Source organism: Neopelma chrysocephalum, unplaced genomic scaffold (assembly GCF_003984885.1).
Source record: "Neopelma chrysocephalum unplaced genomic scaffold, ASM398488v2 Primary Assembly neopelma1_26, whole genome shotgun sequence".
In the NCBI taxonomy this organism is placed as follows: domain Eukaryota; kingdom Metazoa; phylum Chordata; class Aves; order Passeriformes; family Pipridae; genus Neopelma; species Neopelma chrysocephalum.
Window position 1 is genome coordinate 1034040 of NW_020897695.1, and position 21868 is coordinate 1055907.

Genomic DNA, 21868 nt, shown 5'->3' on the forward strand with positions numbered 1-21868 from the left:
ATACAAACAGAAAGGGACTGGGCCCAGTGCTTTTAATGTGGGATTTTTTAAAAAATGAATACTTTCTCAGGTACAGTTAATGCAAGCATGTTCTCTAGTATATATGGCACTAAGCCTGGCTCTTTCCAGGGTCTACTAGTAAGTAGCAAAAGTGATATTGACCTTAAAAAAACTACTAAATGCCAATCTAATGTCTATTCTGGCTTTTTTCAGGTTGATTTTTATTTGCTACATACCAGTGAAGATGACACCAAAACATGAAAAACAGGTAAGTCATGTCTAAGCTTTAATAAGAAAGGATTGAAGTTTGGCAGTTGTGGATTGAATTTCATTAAGGTTCATGTGGATCAGGGAAAATTGGCTGCATTCTTCATCCTTTTAGTTGCCAGGATACAGAATATTCTGAAGCGATGCAGTGCCAGTTCCTTGTGTTAAAGTTTGATGGAAGAATCAGATATTCATTCAGAGTAAGTGACTGTGCATAAGGGGCTCAGACACAGAGATAGGAGAGAAGGACTTGTATGGAGTCTTCTTTTCATCAGCCTTTAGATATTTTCTAGGACATAATGTTGGAGCTGGGTCTGAACTCTGATTAGCAGCTGTGTGGACCACAATTATCATACTTGGATGTTCTATTTTGCTCATTCCAATGAACACCAAAAGTTTCAAAAAATTATTTTATCTCCACTTATAGTCTCTTATGAGCCTTATTACACAGCACATGTGGAGTGAAGATGCCAACACCCCCAGTGTGAAAAGCCCTGCATCCTTTGTGGCTGATCCTTTTACTATTAGGCAATCTGATGGGATATGCTATTTTTCTTGGAAGCTTTGTGGAAAATGACTCTTCAGGGATTATTGACTAATCAGATGCATAACAAGAGCACAAGGTTATCACCTGATACAGTCCTGAGCACAGAGATTTGAATTAAAATGCAGCTGGAATGATTAATGTAAATAATCAACCAATGTGAGATGGTTTTTATTTCACTTCCTTGTGTTAGATTTTTCCCTCATATTAAAAATAGATATTTCCATGTCAGATTTCCTATTTCCTAGTAGGAAAATATTAAAGAGACTTTTCAGAAAGAAAAGATTTGTGGTCAAATTCTATATAGTAAAGCTTCTGATTTACTCTTGTCTCTAAGCAATCCATTGCATTTTGCAGAAATATATCCAACAAGAGAAAGGAGAGAGGGAGAAGAAAAAAAAGAGAAAAATTAAAAGAGAAGACTTCTTGTGTTTGCTTCAGCTGCCTTTTTGGTGTGTTCTTCCTTCTGAGGCAAATCCAAATGGGAATGTTTCGGTTTTCCATGGTTGTATCTATGTGACCTCAGTGCTACCCTTTTACTCTGCTGTCAGCACTCATGTTCTTTGCATAGATCTATAACCATGAGGGAGAAGGTGTAAACCAGGTTTAGGTGTCACTTTGGCCATTTTGTCAGTGACGCTAACCACTCGGACTACTCCCAGCCTTGAGGACAAGGTAGCAAAATACCATCAGTCCTAGGCTTAAACTGGCTGTTTTAGACAGGAATTAAAAGGCACATCCAGTCAGAGTAACTGCTCTGCAATTTCTGGTTGTTAAGTAATTATGACTACTTTTGCTGCAGATTTGAAAATTCTGAATATTCATGAGGTTGTTCAGGCCAGCATGGCTGCTGGGATCCATATCAAAGCTATAGCATTAGCAGTTTGGACGGGAAATGTTTTGTGTTTAATTTAGCAGTTTACAGGGAGAAGGAATAAAGGGAGATGACAGTTCAGTAGCTTTCTGTTGAGTCTATATTGTGCCTAGTGCAGTAGGCCTCCATGCCCAAGCCTGGACACTTTGAAGTGTCAGCAGTAAATTCTGGTTTGAGAGAATTGTTGCACTGAAGTGTTACAGGACACATATCATTCTTGAATGCATGATATACATACATGTGTTGTGCCCCTCAATTAGAAAAAACAAAACAGCACAATGAAGCAAAAAACCCCAAGCAAAACTGAAAGTGTATGTAGGGTTGCATAATAGCTAGATCTGCAATTCTGGAAAAACCAGGCAGCACTAGGCAGGAGAAGGAGGCACCTTGGAAAGGATTGCAGCTGGCAAAAGTAAAAGGTCCCTGAAACCTTGTCTCTCTTTGGGCTGAACTTCCCGTGTTGTACAGCTGATCTGCAATCCAGTTTTGTGACAAATAATTAAGTTAGTCTTCAAGTGGGCTGTGGGAGGAAGAGGTCAGCATCACCTCCCCCAGGTGGACAATGCATTACTTGAGGATAGACATGTCTGTTGAGAGTATCCTAATTTTTATAGCAAGATAGGGAGGGAGTGGAGTATATGCAGAGGATAAAGGCAATTATTACCCAGAACTGCTGTAATCTTGTGATTGTTTGTGACTAGTGAATGCAGGATGGACTGACCATGAAACAGCAATCTCACAGAAGAATATTCTGCCACCTGACTCTGCTTGGACCCTGACATAGCCTATATGTGAATATTGGCCTTTACAAGCCTACTTTTCTAGGGATGCAAAAGCATAAGCACCTTTTCTGTGAGTGGATCATCATTTATACTGGACAGTTAGGTCTGCTTTGATTAAATCAATACTGTTTTCCCTGGGGGATCTTGTATCCTGGAGAATAATTAAAGGTCAAAAGATAAGGAGTAGTCTACATGTGCAATGACACTGTTTCAGAGCAGCAGAAGCTTTGCAAGAGGAACTGGGATTAACACTCCCTAGATTCGTGAGGTTTCTAGGGGAAGTAACCCTAGATCTTGAGAAAGGCTGTACATTATTTTTTATTTCTAGTTGCTTAATGTTTATCTTGCTTCATTCTAAACTCAGTATTAACATTCTTCGGTAAATAAAGGGAAAAAAAGGAACTTCTGCTGAAATCCTGGTGTGTTAAATCAGAGCTGACAATGACTTTGTGTGAGGGCTGCAGCTTGCTGAAGTGCTCTGCTGTTCTGCAGATCATTTTTGCTCTTGGCTCAGTGCTTTACTGCTTAGACACCTGCCTGCCGGAGTGCCTACAGCAGGTCTCTTTTCTTTGGAGTGTGAAGAGCTTTAACTTCCTCTGTATTGAAATTCAGTGATGAGTTAAGTGTGAGTTGAAAGAGTACAAAACTTTTTGTGTAAATCTTGTGGTCTGGAATGATTTGCAAGGTAAGCCATAGCTAACCCACAGCATATCCGATAGCAACTTCGGTATAATAAAGGTTTGAAAGAAGTATTTTACTTCAAAGACTATTTTGATTATATACAAAGGACAGGGTTATAGAAGGTTACATGGAAATGGAGTAATTTGGGGAACCTGGTCAAAAGGAAGGTCAACAAGAAGCTGATACAGCAGTAGATGAGAGGAAAGGGACTGAGATCAGGTTATAAGCAGGCTGACTGCAGTTGTGACTCCAGAGCTGCAGCAGTTGAAGGGAGGAGGAAAGCAGCATCCTGTTGGAAGCTTCCTGGCATAATTCCTCTTCTTCCTTTTGCAGGACTGATGCATTCAGTGCTCAGCAAAGAAAAGACAGTATGTTTAGAAATGGTTGCAGCTCTGGAGAGGAGTGGGACACAGGGAAATAGGAGTTTGGGGAAGACAAAAACTTGGGAGAACCTAAGACGGTGGATATGAAATGATGTTACAGTGGGTATGAAAGTATATTCTATCTGTATATGCATGCCAAATATGATAGACAGTGAGGCAGGTGGAGAAAAGCAACCAAAAAAAATGGTTGTCTCTCCTGTGTCCAGCACGTTGCTCGTGATCATCTCAGGAGTGGGAATAACTTCCTCATGTCTCCCACTGGTGTTTTGTAAAAGTAAAGGCATGACCTTCAGCTGGTAGAAATGATTACAGCTCTGTTCATTTGTTCCTCTTGTCTCACACTGGCATGGGGTTTAAAAGCTGCAGGGGAGAATTGGCCCTCCGGTGCTCTTCGGTGAGGAAAGAAGCAGCAGAGGTTGTGGGAGCCTTTCAAATGGTCTTTCTTTGGCAAGGTACTCGTGTTACTCACCAAGATGGTATCCAGCAATAATGCAGATGACACTGCTGTGACTAGGAGCTGGACTAAGTGACATAAAACTGTGGGTTGTGTCCAGCCATCAGGCACAGCCTGAAGCAGTACCACCTGGAAATCAGAGTAGTAAATAACTTAATCCAGACCTTGAACACCTCCCTGTCATGTACTGAGTGCAATGGCTGTTCAGGGAAAAATATATCTTTTCCTTTCAAGGTTGTCATTGTTCCCCTGTTGGTCCATTGAAAGTTGCCATTGGTGACGTGTTGAAGTGTGTGGCAGGGGCAGAAGACTTATCTGAAGAGAAAAGCTTTTATTTTGATGTCTGTGGTTTGGGCATGGGAAGACACGTTTTGAGAGCTTTCTAGTTCAAGATTTCTTGATTTATGCAAATATGTACTAAAAAAGCATGTTATTTACCAGAGACACTGTCATTCCTCCCACAGTCGAATCCTGTACCTGGAGATCTTGTGCAGTGCCTTTCTCTTGGAGGGAGTGTATCTACAGCTTAAAGTGATATGCTTTTCTTTAACTGAGTCATTGCTAAGTGGTTGGTTTAGCTTTTTGGGTGAATAGCTTATGTAAGCAACTGGAGTAGGGCAGCCTGCTTGTTTGCTTTGGAATAACGGGTACTTAAACACAGTTTTGACCTTTGTATTTGAAAGGAGTCTTTTCTATCTTAGTATGAATATACAGATTTATCAGGCTTTTTGGTTTTCGTTTTCTGTTTTTTCTAAAATACAAGTTTTGATCATTAGCTGATGATACTTGGGAACATTTAATTCTTCAGTCTCTTCTGACTCCCAGGGATGACCAGTTACATTACAATAATGCACACAGGCCTCTCTTTCTCTTTTGGAATCCCTCTAAGTTATTATATAAATGTGGAAATTACAAGGTAATAGACAAGATATGACAACTTCTACAACAAATACTCTATATCATTGTCCCCCTAAAATGGGAAATTATGCTCTGCAGTGTCGCTGTGTTGCTTCCTTGGACAGGTGGATGGGCAGATTGGAACAGAAGTGGCCAGGTGCTGCATCTTCGGCTCTTTGTGAATGTGGATTACAAGTGTGGGGAAAGCCTAAAGTACCTGCATAGTTCTCCTTTACATTTGCAGCTTTGAATGTTAGGTTTTTAGTTTGTAGCTACCAAGATCACATCTCCCATGCATGAAACATATATGAGTTTTCACAGTATTACTTAATCTTAAATACTCCTTTTCAGATAGCAGTTTGGCAGGGAATTTCCCAGACACATGGTGTAGCTCAGATGATTCATTGCTTTTTGCTTCTCCATTTATAGGGTTGCAAAATTCAATAAAACAGCAGTTCAGCTTTTAATCTGAGCACAGTAGTTTGTGGAACAGGAGAACAATCAAGAGAGTCTTTAAGTCTGCCTTTGCTTTCTGAAATTAATTGCTTGATTTTTATTATGCCCTTACAGGAATTTGTAACTGTCTTGGTGAGAGACCCCAGGACACAGAAAGAAGACTCATGGCATTCTTACATAGACTATGAGATATTTATTCATGTAAGTATAAAAATATCACCACAGATTCTTGTTGCTGTTTCTGTCCAAGCCAGGGTTGTCTTTGGGATATTAGTGGAATTTTCTGTATACTACTTCTGGAAGGCTGGAGGCTATTATTGTCCTTTCACCAACTGAGATGCAGTGAAACAGGTATGGTGAGTTGACCAATAGCCATGTAGTAGGTCTGGGGGGGTTGGAAGTTGGACCTGTTTTGTTCACATGTGCATTCCACTATGTCTTGCAACAGAGATGATTCTTAGCTTTACTTATCAGCCAGAAGACTGTCACAGTCAGTGATATCTTACCGTTATAGAACAATGTTGATGTTCAGGTATTGGTGGGAAAAAAACTTTCTTTTAGAGTAATTATTTGGTTATTTGTACTACAAATTCTCCTCAATTCTTTTTGCCAAGTTATTTGGTTGCTGCAAGGTGGTTGTTTTCAGCATACCTTGACATTCATATTATGCTAGTTTACTTGTGCTTGGATGTGTCAAATAACTGCATTTGGGTTTATGATTGTAGTCCACCATATGTAATGAAAGTGCACCTAGAATTACGGTTCTTGTGTGCCTGAAATCTGTCCTATACCTAATTTTGTTTTCTTGATTGTTCTTTGGTGGATGACATATGGAAGGCATTATCCTGATTTACCAAGTCTAGATCCAGGGATGTTAACTGCAGTGTAAAATAATTTTTTTGTGAATTATATCTACTATCAGGTAAAGAATTTGAGAGCACCAAGTTACATGGTTAATGCTTGGCACAAGACCAAAAGCATTTCCTTCCTGTGTGGAAGAATTAAGCATTCAGTGTAATGAAAGCAAGCAGTCAAACAATGACTTATTAAATGTCTGTGTGACAAGTACTTCTCTCCTGTGTAGCAATCAGAACTGTGAAACTTTTACATTTTGCAATTTACTTCAAGTGCTGGTTCCAAATCAATTATATTTTTGATTTCTGGTAAATAGAAATTCTGTGGATTTGGCAGGGTGAGTGCTATATTAGTTTCACTGGCATTGGTGCCTCTGAATAGAAGCATGTTACTGGTTTTTCTCTGCAATTGCTAAGTTGGGGAGATTGCATTTAGGCCCAGTGTGTTGTGATTCAACACCAGCTGGTAACTAAGTACGACACAGCTGCTTGCTCACTGCCCACCCTGCCCCACCAGCAGGATGGAGGAAGAGAATTGGAAGGGTAAAAGTGAGAAAACTCATGGGTTGAGATAAAAACAGTTTAATAATTTTCAATAATCATCATCATCATTATTAAAAAGGAAAACAACAAAGAAAGAGAAATAAAACCAAAGAAAGACAAGTGATGCAAATGGAAACATTTGCTCACCACCAACCAACCAATGCCCAGCCAGTCCCTGAGCAGCGGCCCCAAGCCAACCTCCACCCTAGTTTATTGCTAAGCATGACACCATATGATATGTAATATCCCTTTGGTCAGTTGGGGTCAGCTGTCCCAGCTGTGTCCCCTCCAACCTCTTGTGCAACGCCAGCCTGCTCACGCTGGCATGGGATGAGGAGCAGAAAAGACCTCGGCTCTGTGCAAGCACAGCTCAGCAATAACAAAAACATCCCTGTGTTATCAACACTGTTTTCAGCATGGATCCAAAACACACCCCATACCAGCAACTGTGAAGAAAATTAACTCTCCAGCACTGGGCATCTCTGAAGCTGTTAAGCATCAGCTCAGCTTCCTGCCACCACAATGCCAGGGCTTTTGGAGACCAACTCCCTAGGTCAGTCCTACCATCCAGCCTTCTCAGTGAATTTAAGTAATTGTGTCTGCCATGCTCTTAAGCCAGCTGAGTTCCTCTTCTACCCAGCTCCTAGAGCATTTGGCTTCTTAAGCTGTCAGATATCCTGGATACTCCTCTATTCCAGAAAGGTGTCGTCTTTGTGCCCTCTAGAGTCTGCATCTTCTGGGGCTGTGGCTCCTGGCAGGCGAGGAGGGTGGGTTGGGCTGCTGGTAGTTTTCTAATGGAGTCCTGTCTGGTAGGTGGGATTTCAGCTAAATGAATGCTCCATGGGAAAATTTGGCAAAAGTATTTAATTTCCACAAATTGTTTCTCTTTTGATGAATTGTCATTTTTCCAGTGAACTAAGGATGTTTTGTGGGAAAATTTCCAAATGCTACTACTTGCAGAGAGCAGTCACATTGGTTTCTTTGGTTTGATATAAGTGAGACTGCACACTGGAACACCTCTATGTAACTGTTTGCAGGATTATAACTAGAATAGCTAAAGATGATCTTTTTCCCCTGCAAAGATTGACATTATCTGCTGAAACTTTTTTCTGAGGTCTTTTTGTTCCTGTTAGTGTAAGTTGTACAGTAATCCAAATCTCTTGCTTTTAAAAAGGAAGCAAATGAAAAATACTTCCCTGGGAAGCAGTAGAAACTGTCACCAGTCCTGCCTGAGATAAAGCAAAGTCCTTAACATAAACGGAATTAATGTCAAGCTTTCCATTTGTGTCTCAGGCATTACTATAGAATCTCAGATGTGTTTTTAATACCATGCCTGCACTTTAGCTTAAACTGATTCACAAAATAATTTATTTTTTTTTCCCAACAGACAAACAGTATGTGCTTTACAAGGAAAACATCCTGTGTTAGACGTCGCTTTAGAGAATTTGTTTGGCTTCGTCAGAGGCTTCAGAGCAATGCAGTGCTTATGTGAGCAACTTTATACATGGCTATTTCATAATCTGTCAGTCAAGGAAGGGAAGGATTGTTTCATCTTAATTCTGAGAACCACAGAAATCAGATCTGAAAAATGTCCTGTGTTTCTTACTTGGACAAGTTCATTCTGTACAAGGCATTTTGTGTGCTTTAAACCCAGAAGAATGTTGTTTGTACTGATAGCCTTTGTTTGGTGAGGTCCCCTCTAATTTGTAAGAGATTTGATCTGTGTTTTCTTTTGCTATGCACTGGTAGCAGAAATAGCAATCTAGCATAGGTGTCTACACCTCCTCTCTGCACTTCTTGGGTCTGCTTAGGTTTTGCAAGCACCATAAGAGACCCACCCAGACATGCATGCAGGCTTAACAACTGGACCAGAAAAATCAGATTAATTTATTTTCCCCTTTGAGGTGTGTGAGAAGCCCTCCAGTTTCTCAGCCTTGTGTTCCCAAATTGATTTCAAGAGCTTCTGGAACACGATCCATGGTTTTCACAAGCTTGGGGTTGGCATTTGCTTATTGCATTTTTCTCTGCTGTTTCACATTCGGTTTTAACTGCATATTTTCTTCCTGTTAATAAAGACAGCTACCTGAACTGCCATCTAAGACTCCCTTTTTCAATATGAACAATCCTCATCACGTGGACCATCGCCGTCAGGGTCTGCAAGAATTCCTGGAAAAGTAAGTACAGGCTATCCTAGAAATGTTGGAATTTTTATGAGGTCATCAATTTCTGGTTCAAAATAGCTCATCTCTGGTACTTGAGAGCCACCGTGTGGTCATCTGTATTGCTACACATTTGGTTATTTTTTTTATTTGCACTGTCATATTTCATACACGTGACTTCAGCTCTACTGGTTATAAGAAAGCATCAATTGGGGCTTTTCTGTTCCTTTTCATTGCATTGGTTATAAATGCAATGTTTTGGATTTAAGTCACTTTGCAATTGTGTACTGAGGTCAGGAGATCTTTCACTGTGATGTCTGTTTCTAGCTTTCAATAATGAGCTAGATATTCTCGTACAAAGATGCAGACTAGTCTCCCTCTTTATGTTCATGGAAAATCAGTGTCTTTGGTGGGCTAAACCCCTGGGAACCTGGGAAAATTCTCAAGTGAGATCTCCTAACACAGAGCTTTTCTATAATGCAAATTACTTTGTTTACCAGTCCCACTAATATAAGCAACCTCTAGCAGCTGTGACGATTTTCAGTATAGCTGCAATCCCTATAAAATCATTCATCAGGCTTAGCTGGAGCCTGACCTGTGTTACAAGGCAGTACTGCGAGTTTCAGTACTGCATCCCTCAGTCCCACTGCTGTAACCACTTCACCTTCTGCAGTGGCAGAGACCCTGTTAGTGTAGTTTTCTGCTTTTCCTCTGCCATTCTTGTAGTGCCCTGGCATTGCTGGTATGAGAGCAGGCTGCTCACAGCTGCTGGGGCAGGAACTGTGCGTACATCTGCAGGCTGTCTAGCTGCTGCTCGGGGTAAGGGCATAGTGGAACACTGCAAGTAGAGACTATTCATCTTCTTTCCAGTCAGTGTGTTATAAGCCTCCGTAACAGATTACAAATCATTGGTCCTGAGCTACATTTGTTAGGCTTAACAGCTGAAGGCAGGGAGAGCTAACTGCTGCAGGAATAGTGTTCTGTATACAGTTATATAGGATCTGTGGCCAAAAGGTCAGCCAATAAATACTGGTTGAAGGCATGTGAGACAGGGAAGGGAAAGCAGAAAATGATCAGAGTTTTTTTTCTGCATCTCAGGAAAGAAAAACAGTGAAATGGAATGACTGTGCTCCTAGAAGCATATTAATGATGATACAAAGGGTGTGGTAGCTCAGGTTCCTGGGTCTGAGTAGGTCTAGCTTAGCTGTGTTGCCCCATGGAGTAGTGCATTTCAAAAAACATTCTCATTTTAAAATAGAGAAGAGGCCAATCTGGTAACAAGGTACAGTATATCAGCATCAGAAATGTTCAAAACCACTGTCAGTGCTTTAAAAGGCAAAACAGAGAGGTAGAGTCTCTTAAAACACATCATCATGCTCCAATTTTGTGGATGTCTGTAGTTTAAGTGGGTACTGGCAGCAGAAAATGACAGCATATGGAGCATTTCACTTTGCTGCTGTTAGTCCAGGACTGGGAAAAGAGGCAAATTCAGTTGTCAAGTAAGGATTTAAATGTTTGAATGTGACTACTAGAAAGGTATCAGCTTTCTCTCAGCCCTGGGGAATAACTGGAAGGAATTTTCAGAGGCTGTGTTGCGATGAATTGGCCTGGCACCTTAGATGCTGTACCGTTGCCCTCTGCTGGTTGGCACCTGTGTGCTGCAGCTGCTCACAGAAAGCATCTTTCAAGTGGCTCAGCCATGCTGCCATGATGCTTCCCCCCCCATTTATGACTCTGAATCAAAGGATGATTCTTTCTCTGAAATTGAATTTGTGGGACTCCTTAAGAAGTGTGTGTATATATATAATGTACATATATATAATAAATAGGTATAATATACATATGTATAATATACACAATATTTTGTAGATATGTATGTTCTATATTTATAATATGCATGTATGTATAATATACATATATTATGCGTATATATATCTATATGCACTTGACTTTACTGAAGCTGTGGGTCTGGATGCTGCACATTCTGTGGTGTGGCAATGCCAGGTGAAGCAGAACCTCTCTGATGTGTTGGAAAGGCGGTGTAACCCAAAACTGCGAAGCTGAAAGCTCCATTTGCCCCAGCAGTCACTGCGCATAAGCTACAGTCCCACCAGTGTTTCTTTGTGGCAGTGGGAAGAAATGGGATTCGAGCCTATGTGGACCTGTCAAGGGAGATGTTTGCAGGTAACAGTTTCAAATGCCCGCATGTGATGCAGGAATCCCAGCTCCTCTCTGCACTAAGTGCCTTCTGATGTTATCAGGATCCAAGCCATCTCTGAAAAGGGGGGTTAGATCTTTCAAAGTCTTAGTTTGTGCCCTGTGCCTGTTGCTGCATGAGCAGGTTGCTACCCATGCAAGAGCCATGTGCCTGAGGAGCAAGGATCGAGCAGCTGGAGGCTCTCTAGTACTGAGCTTCTGGCCCTGGGAACACCTCCATATTGCCTATATGTGGATGGCTACAGAATTCTCTTGTCCTCCTTGGTGTCTCACTCCAGGACAAGTTAGCAAAGGGCAAGGTGCATACTTAGAGCCTTTGTGAAGCCTCTCTATGCTGAGCACAGTAGCATAAGAATTGGGCCAACAGCTGGAAGCTTAAGCAAAGCACTAGATTTTGGTGAAATCTGGAAACAGGTGTCCCATTTAGATTTGGTTTTGCTGCGCAAATGCAGGGTAAGACCTACTTGTCTTACAGGTTATTATCTCTGAGTGATGAAGAGCTGTAAGGCTCACTTCTTGTCTGGGCATAATTTAATATTTCAAGAGGCCATTTGCATTAACGGAAGTCAGCTAGCCCCTTTTCAATTATGAATTACTCAGTAAGAATAAGGAAAATTATGTGTTTTTCCTGGTAAGTATCCTCATACTTTGAGGATGCCTGTAAATTCACAGGAAAAGCTTATTCTTAAATTAGAGGTCAATATTAAAACACTATCTTGTGATACTAGGTTCTGTGAGATCCTCTTTGCTTTCATCCCTTTGTAGCTGTATGGGTTTAACTTTGGGACTTAGATTACCCCCACAGAAGATCATTTGGATTTGCTTATGAGAAAACTAATTAACAAAGATATTTTAAATGAAGTTGGGCTTAATCACCTAATTAAATTTTTTTTTAATTTAATATAGTTGGATCTCAAAATATTAAGTGATTTAGGAAAAAGGAGTACTCTTCAATTAGTTTTCAGACATGCAGTTTATGATGGGGTGGAAGACATAGCAGGAGTTTTGAGAAAGGAAGTGCTTGGATCCACAGGAGATAAAGGACATCCACAGTATTGGTGGTCCAGAGGGCCATGCATTGGGCTTGCTTGGTGTTGGAGTGAGCAAGCCACCCCAAATTTGGCTGCCTAAGGTAGAGCCATTCTCTGAAGGTGGCTGGTGTTTTGCCCTTTTCTTCCCACCTCCCTGCCTTCCCCACTGCAATCCCACAAGCAGAAGCTGGTGCAGGGTCAGAGGTTTCTTTTGGAGTTGTCTCCACTGGGTGCTCTCTCAGGGATGTGGAAAGTGGGAGGCTGGCTCCAAAAGGGATGGATGCCAGCTTGCCCCTGCCAGGGGCTCAAGCAGGAGTATCAGCAGCTGTGGGGCAGGTGGATCTCCTTCGGCAAGTGGTGGTTGCCTCTTTCCAGTGGAACCTTGCTAGTATTTCCTATCTGGTGAGTGAATAATGTCTAGCAGGCATGTGTCACTTAATCTTTTCCTAAACGCACACATTATCAGATACCCAACAGTTGCTTCACAGTTGCCTGATATCAGTAACATTTCCTCCCTTATAAAAAATGAAGGAGGAAACAGAGTCAGCTTTTTTTTAAATGGGAGCTGGGGCTTTGTTTGGTGTGGGCTGGGGCTGAGGGGCTGGATGCTCAACAGAGGGCACCACAGCACAGGCCGTCATCCCCCGCCTCTCAGCTCCTTGGTTTTTAACCTTGCTCTCGTGATATGATGTAAATGGGCAGAGTAAATTTGTCGAAAACAAAACCAGAGTGTTAACCTTCCACACACATGCAAGCATGCATCTGTCATTGTATTAGGTTACAGGAGATACAGGAAATCTTTAGTTAGGATTAAGTTGTACTGTTCAGCCATATGTTGTTCTCCTCCAGCAGAACAGTGTATAATATACCTAATAAAATCATGTTGAAGAAAACCAGATTTTGGACCTTATCCAAATAAGACAAAACACATGTTTTGTCTTTTGTAAATATTTTTGCCATAACACAGGGAAAGAGAAATATTCCTTGTATAGTATCCAGCATTTCCTCAAAAATGACATTATTTCTTCTGGTTCTGAAGTGATGTTTTTCGGCCCTGCTTCCTTAAAGGTCTAGAGATCATGAGCATTTACTGAAAGCTTACAAACAAAGATTCACATGGCTGTGAATAAAAAATGATTTTATTATCTCTAATTCTAATGTAGAGCCTTATCCTGCAGCCCCCTTAATCACATAAGCAGTCATTATGCATGTGAGCAATCTGGCCAAGAGGAGTGAGATTTCTGACAAGTAATGACTACTGATGGGATCAAGACTTGCAGGATTTAGCCTTTCGTTCTTATTCCAGGCTTGCATAGGAGGTCTGTTGTTCTCCTAAATATGCTCAGTCAGTTTATAGGAATTATTACCGTGAGCCGTGACTCCTCCATTAGCGCAACGGCAGCGAGTGCTGATTTACATCACTGTAACCATAGCCTTGTGCTGACACCGGCTGCAATAAAAGTGTTGAAGAAGCACTGGGAGTGCTACTGGTCATGTTGAGACTGCGCACGCGTTCAGCCTCTGTGAAGACATCCGAATATTAATATTATGATGCTCCTCCCTTCCTCTTGCCTTTTTAATTTGTTAGGTGGTGGTTTGTAATTTTGATTTTTAAAGTCCTTGGAGCCAAATCTATTTTTCAGATGTACAGCCCTTCACACAGTGAGTCCCCAGGACAGTGAAAGCCCCAGAGTGCAACTACTATACCAGCACTTAATGCTACTAGTACCATCTGGTGATAAATATATGGTTATTTCCTTGAAGAAGGAATATTTTGAACAGGAAAGCATAACATTTATGGGTAGCGCAGAATTTATTTTTCATTTTCATTGCTTGAAGAATGCAATTAAAAAGCAGTCTAACCTGTTGGTTCAGATGGGGTGGGAAAAGCAGGAGTTATTTTTTAATTAAGAGAAAAAAGAAATACTTAAAGGGTACAACCAGGTGAAAGATGTTCACATATTTGCTTTCAGGATGGTTTTAAAAGATTTGCAAATTGCATTGAGTGTTTGGTCACATTGTGAACACACACACACACATACACATATATATATGTATGTATCACACACACATATATATATGTGTGTGTGTGATTAGCTTTATAAACATCTTTCCATTTCTTTGCCTTGGTTTCTCTTCACTCCCTTCACCTCCAGATGGCACTATGAAGCAGAAAAGAAAATTACTGTGAAATAATGAGTCCAATGTAAAGTAAAATTGGAAATTGAATTATAGCTGCAGAAAAAGGACAGTAGCCTTGAGGTCCTGATCAGTCTGTACTCTTATCACTTTTGTTTGCTGTTCCATATGTTAGGTTACTGCTGAGTTAATAACAGTGCTTTAGCAGTTCAAGGCTTAGCAGAATTGTACTGGACATGAAATAAAGCTAAAATGAATTTGTGTCCAATATCATTGACATTAGTGCTCATTACTTCTCTGGTGTAATGCCTCAAACCATCTTAAATCAATTTTAAAGATTAGCCGTTATTTTATAAAGAAAATAAAATACATTTCAAACAGCAACAGAGCTGTAAGTGTAGTGTAATCTCATGAACAGTTAGTTACTTGTGTTTTTGCTGGTTGGCAGGAAACTTTTGAAGGTACGGCAAGAGGAAAATCTGTGAAACTAAATGCCATCCACAGAATTTAATGACTTGGTTTTTTGCTTGGTTACTTGGTATTAGACACGCAAATGTTAGAATTACAGAAATGTGCATCCCCTCATGGTGCCTGTGAAAAACAGTAACGGTAGTTAGTCTACAGTAAACTCCAGCATGTTATTTTTCTTTTCTTTTTCTTTTTTCTTTTTTTTTTTCCTTTCCTTTTGAGGGGAAAGGAAGAGGAAGGAGGATATTTATTCCCCCTATTGCATAAACTATAAAAGTGGATTTATTGTCTGGAATGATACTTTTACTTTTTGTTGCAATGTTTGTCTTTGTTTGGAGTGTGTGTTTATCAAGAGTCAAGGCTGAAATCCTCTTTTAGTGGCTGCTGAATGATGGCTTTTCAAACTGTAATCATGAAGCTGTTGCTGTCAAGGTGTGTGGACCTGTAAATTCTGTGTTTTGAATCATTTTTACACAGCATTTGCTGGCTTCTAGACTACAAAGTTTTTCTCTGTATTAATACACTACACGCATTGATTTTTACACATGTCTATTTGCTACGTTTGTTTTTAAGTAAAATTGTGAGAATTTAGATTGGATTAAAAAGTCTTTCTCCAGGTATGAGTGTGTGCTTATTTTGAACTTCAGCAAAATCTGGTCTTTCTGAGACTGAATTTCAGCTGTACCTGGGTACATCATTAGGGTCATTGCAGACATTTCCTCACTGGAAGGTGTCAGAGTTTGAGTTATTTGTTTGAGACTGCGTGTGTGTGTTTACCTAGGCCAGTGAAATGTGCATGTACGTGAGTATCTCGTGTTTTCAAGCGGATACTTCTTGTTACTTATTTTTAATTTGACAGATTTTATAGGCTTGAATGAAGCCAAAAATCCTTTTGTGTGTTTATTAAACATTATTGTCATGTTGGCCGCTTTAGAGAACAGTTTTCAGAACGCATTTGTGTTTTAAAACATTACAGTCCAAACACACCATTAATCTTATTCAAGCAAAGGAACTAATCAGTTATACTTTTTATTTTAGTCAGAGTACCTTTAAAATGCAATATTTCTTTCTGCTCTTACTAGTTCTTACATTAATATCATCTCTTGTTTTCTATTGCAGAGTAATATTTTTTGGGTAAAAACTGTTACCTAAATGGGTAGAAATAGGTAAATATTGACTGACTTTTAATAGTTTTGAGTTGTTTAAAGATATTTTAATAATTTTCTGTGGAGCACTCTTTGGCATGGTCATAGGTTCTGATGTCTTTATTACATGAGTAAAATTACATGCACATATAAAAGAAGTCTCTTGTTAATTATTCTAGGGTTTGCATATTAAAGAACTCCTTCTGTAAAGAAATGTTGAAGAAGAGTTGCATATCTTTTTTTTTTTTTCAAAATAGTGATGATGATCCTCAATTCTGAGGCCTTGAAAAAGTAACTCTGCAACTTTCTATGTTACTGGAATGGATTGTATTTTGTTTACTCTCATGTGTGTTAAGTAAACACACTGTGCTAAATTTATTTGGAGACTTAAAATATATATAAACCAAATATTAAAATGAATTTTTTAAAATAATAGCTGGAATGAAATAAAATTTAAGAGTCCCTGAAAACTGTTTGCAAGTAAACTAAAATCGGTATTCAGTATTAACATTTTCATTCTAGCTTAAATATACGCATATTTGTAACAGAGTAAATAATTTTGTCTAACGTTGGCTCTATTGTTTACAGGTATGCCAAAGTCTTGATGTCGCACATGTATGAAATCTGTTCTGTCTACACACTGTCTCTCTACACACTTCTTTATTCCACCAAACAAATTGGTGACTTGTAATTTTTATAAAAGTTTAGCTATTAAAAGAAAAAAAACAACAAACAAAAAAGACCAAGTTTTTGTAAGAGTATATGCCTCCAACTGCCTAAAATTCATTAATTGATCCATGTGGTAATAACAGATGGTTAAATGGAAGAAATGTCCTTGAAGTTATTCTAATAGCAGATGTGCCTAACTATTAGCTTCGTGTTTTTACTCACCTAAAATTCAAAATAATGCAATAAGAAAGTAACACGCACCTAATCATTTTAATATGTTCATTACCTTCTGTTACTGATTTAGGATTCATCTGAAAACTTAAAAGCAGGACATAATTTAGAATTTGTTCTGAGAAAACAGTTCAGAGTATATGTGTCTGTGCACAGCTTATATATAAACATTTGCCTTTTTTTCTTTTTCCAGGATCCTACAAGACGCATTATTGCTTTCAGATAGTAGACTTCACCTCTTCTTACAGACTCAGCTTAGCCCAGAAGATATGGAGGCTTGTGTGTCTGGACAGACCAAATATTCTGTTGCTGATGCGATTCACGAGTTCGCCTCTTTGAACAGACGTTTTCCTATAGAAGATGAAGAGAGAAAAAAAGGAAAAAATGATGCAGACTCTGATTCAGAGAGGTGATTTCTGTATTTCCTTACTTTCTGAGGTTATATATCCATACGTACACACGCGCATGCTTCACTTTTTTTTGTTGATGTAATACTAAGATAATGAAAAAATTAATTGACTGAGATTTTATTGAGCTGTGACAGCTCATCATAGAAGTCTTCACACACACCTCCACACTGAATTAATGAATGCAGTAGAAATTCAATTATCTGCATTCTGATTATGTGAATTTCATTTAGTCAGACTTGAATTATTCGCGTTTAAATTATCTTGCTAAAAAAATATCCAACTGCACTCCAAATGGCTAATTAAAAGTCCAAATTTCCTGTCTCTCTTTGTGACTGGAGATAATTAAAGTTCTCCTCTGTTACTCAGGCTTTGAGTGTGTTGTGAAAACCAATTTCCTCCTTTTATTTTTTTTTTTCTCCCCCCCTCTCCCCTTTTCTGCAGTTCATCCTCCGGGCTCCGACCTAGTGATGACAGCATTTCATGTGGATGTAAAGCAAGCCCAGCTTCTGAAGAATCATGAAAAATCATTCCTCTCTTACTATCTTAAGGACAGTACAAAGCAGTTTCTGCTCTGTTTACTGGTTACATGTGCCACATAAGCAGGGCTGTCTGGTAATGCGTACCTAAAAGATCCATCATCAATACAACCATATCTCCTTACAAAATATTCAAAACAGACCTTGATACTATCTTTTTGTTGATTTTTTTTTTTTATGTATCTTGATTCAGGTCTACATGTTACCTGTTTATGTTTTTGTGACTATTAAAATCTCAGTATTGGGTAAGTCCTTTTCTGGCATACGTGGCAGTTAAAATATTTCCCTCAGTGAGTGCATGTCTTGGATCAGAAAAATAAAGATAACTTAATTCCTCATCTTAAAAGTTGGTATATCGTATTATACATATTCAAAGCATCTTTTTGTAATTTGCAGCAGAGAAGTTTCATCTTTAGAAGTCATTTGACACTGGTGATGAAATTACACACCCCACCAAGGTACTCACTTTTTAAAGTAGCTCAGCAACATCAGCAAAACAACATTCATACAAACTATATGCTGCTGACAATTTGAGATATAAATAAATACATGTTTCCATGGTCTTTCTGTAGTGTTTACAAAAAGCCTGGTTTTATCATGCGTGAGTACTGAAGGCAAAAATTTTTGAGTATGGTCGCTTAGAAGCTTAGAAATATAAATAAAAATTACATCATTTCTAGGCTTGATGGAGGTTCTCAGTTCCCAGGGAATTATGGATACTCATTCGCAGTGAAAATCCTAGATAAGGCCCATTGAAACCAATGGCTGAATTTTGCATTGACCTCGCTAAGGCCAGGATTTCACCCAACGTGTTTTACTTTTGGCACTTATATTTGAAGATGCTGGGAGAGATGTTTTAGTTTAGCAGCTGGAGAGGTGATGATAATCACAAAGCTATAACACACTGTACGGATGTTGTCCTCTCCACTCTGGGAGTAACAGGAGCTGCTTATTTCATTGTGGCTGTAGTTAACATGTTGGAATATTGACTGTTTCACAAACAAAAGGCAGGCTTAAACACAACTTCGTAACCACCAACACTTATTTTGATTAAACGTCAGTTTTGCTCTTTATTGTTCACAGCAGCTGCGTAGTGTCTTGTCCCAAATTCTGTCAAAGGAGTATGTTTCACTGTGGTGTTGTATTTATATTTGACATTTAACTGCTATTAAAAAGAGCTAGGGGGTCTGATCACCCTAGCAAAGCTTCCATTAACTTCAGTGCTGTAGTTACCGGCCTAGAAATGGATATAAATACATGCTTGCTTTTTTTTTTTTTCCCTAAGAATTATGTGGTTACTTTCAAAGAAGGAACATTTTAAACCTGTGAATTACAGAAACAATAGATTATTAAATGGCCAGCTAATAAGGGGTAGCATAGACATGTGTGGGCATGCTTTTTTAAAGCATCCAGATGGGAATCTATGTAATTTTAGAAACATGTTTTAATAGCCTTGAGAATAACATCTCTTAGGTAACTACTTTAAGCAACTGTATTTTGTTGATGGCAGCACTTTTTAAAGATAAATATCCATGTTTCTTTTCCTTTGGTCTTACTGATTTGCACAAATGTATCTATTCACTTTCTCAGCTTGTGTATGAGTTAGCAGCAATATTATTTTAATCTAAAAGTGATAACATTTAATTTAAGCAACAAGTTATCACAAAAAAGTAGCTTAAAAATTGCTGTTATTGCCAGGCACAGATTTTGATTTCTTGACTTCTCTTCTTTTTTTTTTTTTTAAATAAGTTGGCACACAAGAAAAACTGTTTAGCGAATTTATTTAAAAAATGGGAAGGATATAAAAACAAAAACTGGAATAATGTCTGAGAAGGATACTAATGTTTTTATTTAACATAGTGTGGGGGTTTCTTTTGTTTTAAAAGATTTAGCTAAACTGTTGAAGCACTTTACAGTTCTGGCCTCCTAGGATATCTTCAAGATCTGCAAAAAATTACAGAAACACAAGGTTTGGAAAGCCTTTGTGGTGGTTTTTTATTTTTTAATTCTAGGAGCTTATCTGTAGGCCAGTGAGTGTTTTTCAAATGAAGATGTCTCTGAAATAAATATTTGTTTTCTAATAGCTCTATTGTTGTTCTGTTATTTTCTCATCACCCTGTTAAAAAATTTTAAGACTACTATAACAGAACTTTCTTCTCAGCTTTGACAGAGATTTGTTTAAATATTTATCTTTTGAATCTTGCTTGCGTAGCTAGTATTACTGGAATTTTTTGTATGAAAGGGTGAGGAAAGGTATTCCATGCTCTCTAGTATGTCCATTTTCTGTATCAGCTGTATGTAACTGCATATATATGCTTTAAGACATTTTGTTTCATTTGGAACATTAAATATAACTATTACAAATTTAAATGTTAAAAAAAAAGATTTTTAATGTCCTTTGTGACCTCAGTGATTTGGTGATTTCTCAACACTGGCATGCAGTTTGATCAGTTGATCACTGGTATTCAGATTCTCATTTTTTAGTTTTAAATAATGCTGACATTTCCTGCTAGTTTGTTTTATTTTGTTTTTAACAGGCTAATATCTAATTTATAAATTAGAAATAGTAATCAGATTACGTTCTATCTAATTGCAGTATTTCTGCCCTCAAAAGCTGTGCTTTATCTTTTACTTAGAACTTTATATCCTCATTTTTACAATGATTTCCTAAAAGCTTTTAAGTAATTAAATAAAACAAGTTACTACTTTCTAGCTCATATTTAAACCTGACAGTGAGCTTTCCTTTATTTCAATATCAATATCCTAATCATCTTATGACTTATCATATGTGATTTACTCTTCAATTATTTTTGTAATATATATATACACACACATATGTATATACATTATATATATACAGTGTATATATATGTGTGTGTGGAGAGAGAGAGAGAGAGATATACACACGCTGTGTTTATACACACACCCACACTGTTGTGCTTGGGTTTTCATTTCGTTTTGATTTTTACAAAAAAAACAGCAAAAAAACACCAGAAAGACAAGATAGATGGTGTATTTGGAATGAAATATGTTTAAATAGCAATGTAGATCTATAGCATTGAGGAAGAATTATACTCAAAATGCCGCCCTGCAAACTTCAGTGTCCAGGTCTTTTTTTGATGTGATATACCGTTTTGTTTTTTTTTTTTTTCTCCAGAGGAATATTTATATTTTTATAATTATTATGAATTATTAAAACACAGTGTTTGTGACTCGCTCTATTGTCAATTACACAGTGCAGATAAAGTCAAAAGAATAAACCTTCCATGTTCCTGTGTCGTCTCCCTGTAATTGCAGGACTAGGCACAGGGCGAAGGACGGGGCTTTACCCTTCTTCTCTACCTTTTACAATGTTGCAAAAATGTAAATAATAATTTCCAGTCTCAGACTGATTCTTTTCATGAAAGGCCTAAACACTTTAGGAAAGACACAACTATTCTCTTCTTCGGCGTTCAAAATGCTGTTTAACGGTTTAGCTCGCTTCTTTGCTTTCTGGAACAAAACCTCCTTAGAAATTAATTCAAGTGGCCTTGGAAAACAGAAGTCGAACTCTCGCCTTTGGCCTGGAATCCCGCGGTTTTGACTTCGAGGCTCCCGTAGCATCGGTACCGGCGGGGATGGGAGCGGCAGCGCCGGCTGCCCGCGGCGCTCTGCCGCCGGTGCGAGCGGCGACTGCGGGGCAGGACTTAAAAAAAGGAGGGAGGGGGAAAAAAAACCCCAACCAACAGGGAAAAAAAAGGGAAAAGGCAGCAGGCAGCATCCCAGACCGCGCTCCCCGCTGCGCCCCGGCCCGGCCCTTCCTCGCGCCCTGCCCTGCCTTGCCCCGGGGACGCGGGGCGAGAGCCTTACCTGGGGCCGCCGCGCTGTCCGCCCCGCTCCGCCCCGCGCCCGCCAGGCAGGGAGCGGGGCCTCCCAGCCTCCATCCGGTAACTCCTGGCAACCGCAGCCCATGGCAACGGCGCGGGGGGGCGCGAGGGCCCCCGCGGAAGGAAGGCGGCACAGCCCGCCCGGGCCCGCGCCCCCGCCGCCACCGCTGCGCCCCGCCTCCCGCACGGCCACCAGGGGGCGCTGTGCGCCAGCGGGAGCGCGCCGCCGGGGGCGGGCGGGGCCCCGCGCTGGGTGCGCGCT

At 39.5% G+C, this 21868-nt stretch overlaps 1 protein-coding gene and 1 long non-coding RNA gene across 4 annotated transcripts; one reads left to right on the forward strand and one right to left on the reverse strand.

The window, feature by feature from the left end:
• Positions 1-213: 213 nt before the first annotated feature.
• SNX10 (sorting nexin 10) lies at positions 214-20449 on the forward strand. Of its 3 annotated transcripts, none has more exons than XM_027675271.1 (7): positions 214-268; positions 5453-5539; positions 8123-8223; positions 8811-8909; positions 11025-11078; positions 16988-17203; positions 17646-20449. In XM_027675271.1, the coding sequence occupies exons 1-7, from the start codon at positions 245-247 to the stop codon at positions 17722-17724; spliced, it is 660 nt and encodes a 219-aa protein (XP_027531072.1). In that variant the 5' UTR covers positions 214-244; the 3' UTR covers positions 17725-20449. The 3 variants fall into 3 exon arrangements, with proteins under 3 accessions (XP_027531072.1, XP_027531073.1, XP_027531074.1); XM_027675272.1 differs by having other exon boundaries at positions 11028-11078; XM_027675273.1 differs by lacking the exon at positions 11025-11078.
• On the reverse strand, positions 15941-21683 carry LOC113963829. Its single transcript, XR_003532974.1, has 2 exons — positions 21590-21683; positions 15941-17145 (listed from the first exon to the last, which is right to left on the reverse strand). It is a non-coding gene; the product is annotated as an uncharacterized LOC113963829 (long non-coding RNA).
• Between the last annotated feature and the right edge of the window lie 185 nt (positions 21684-21868).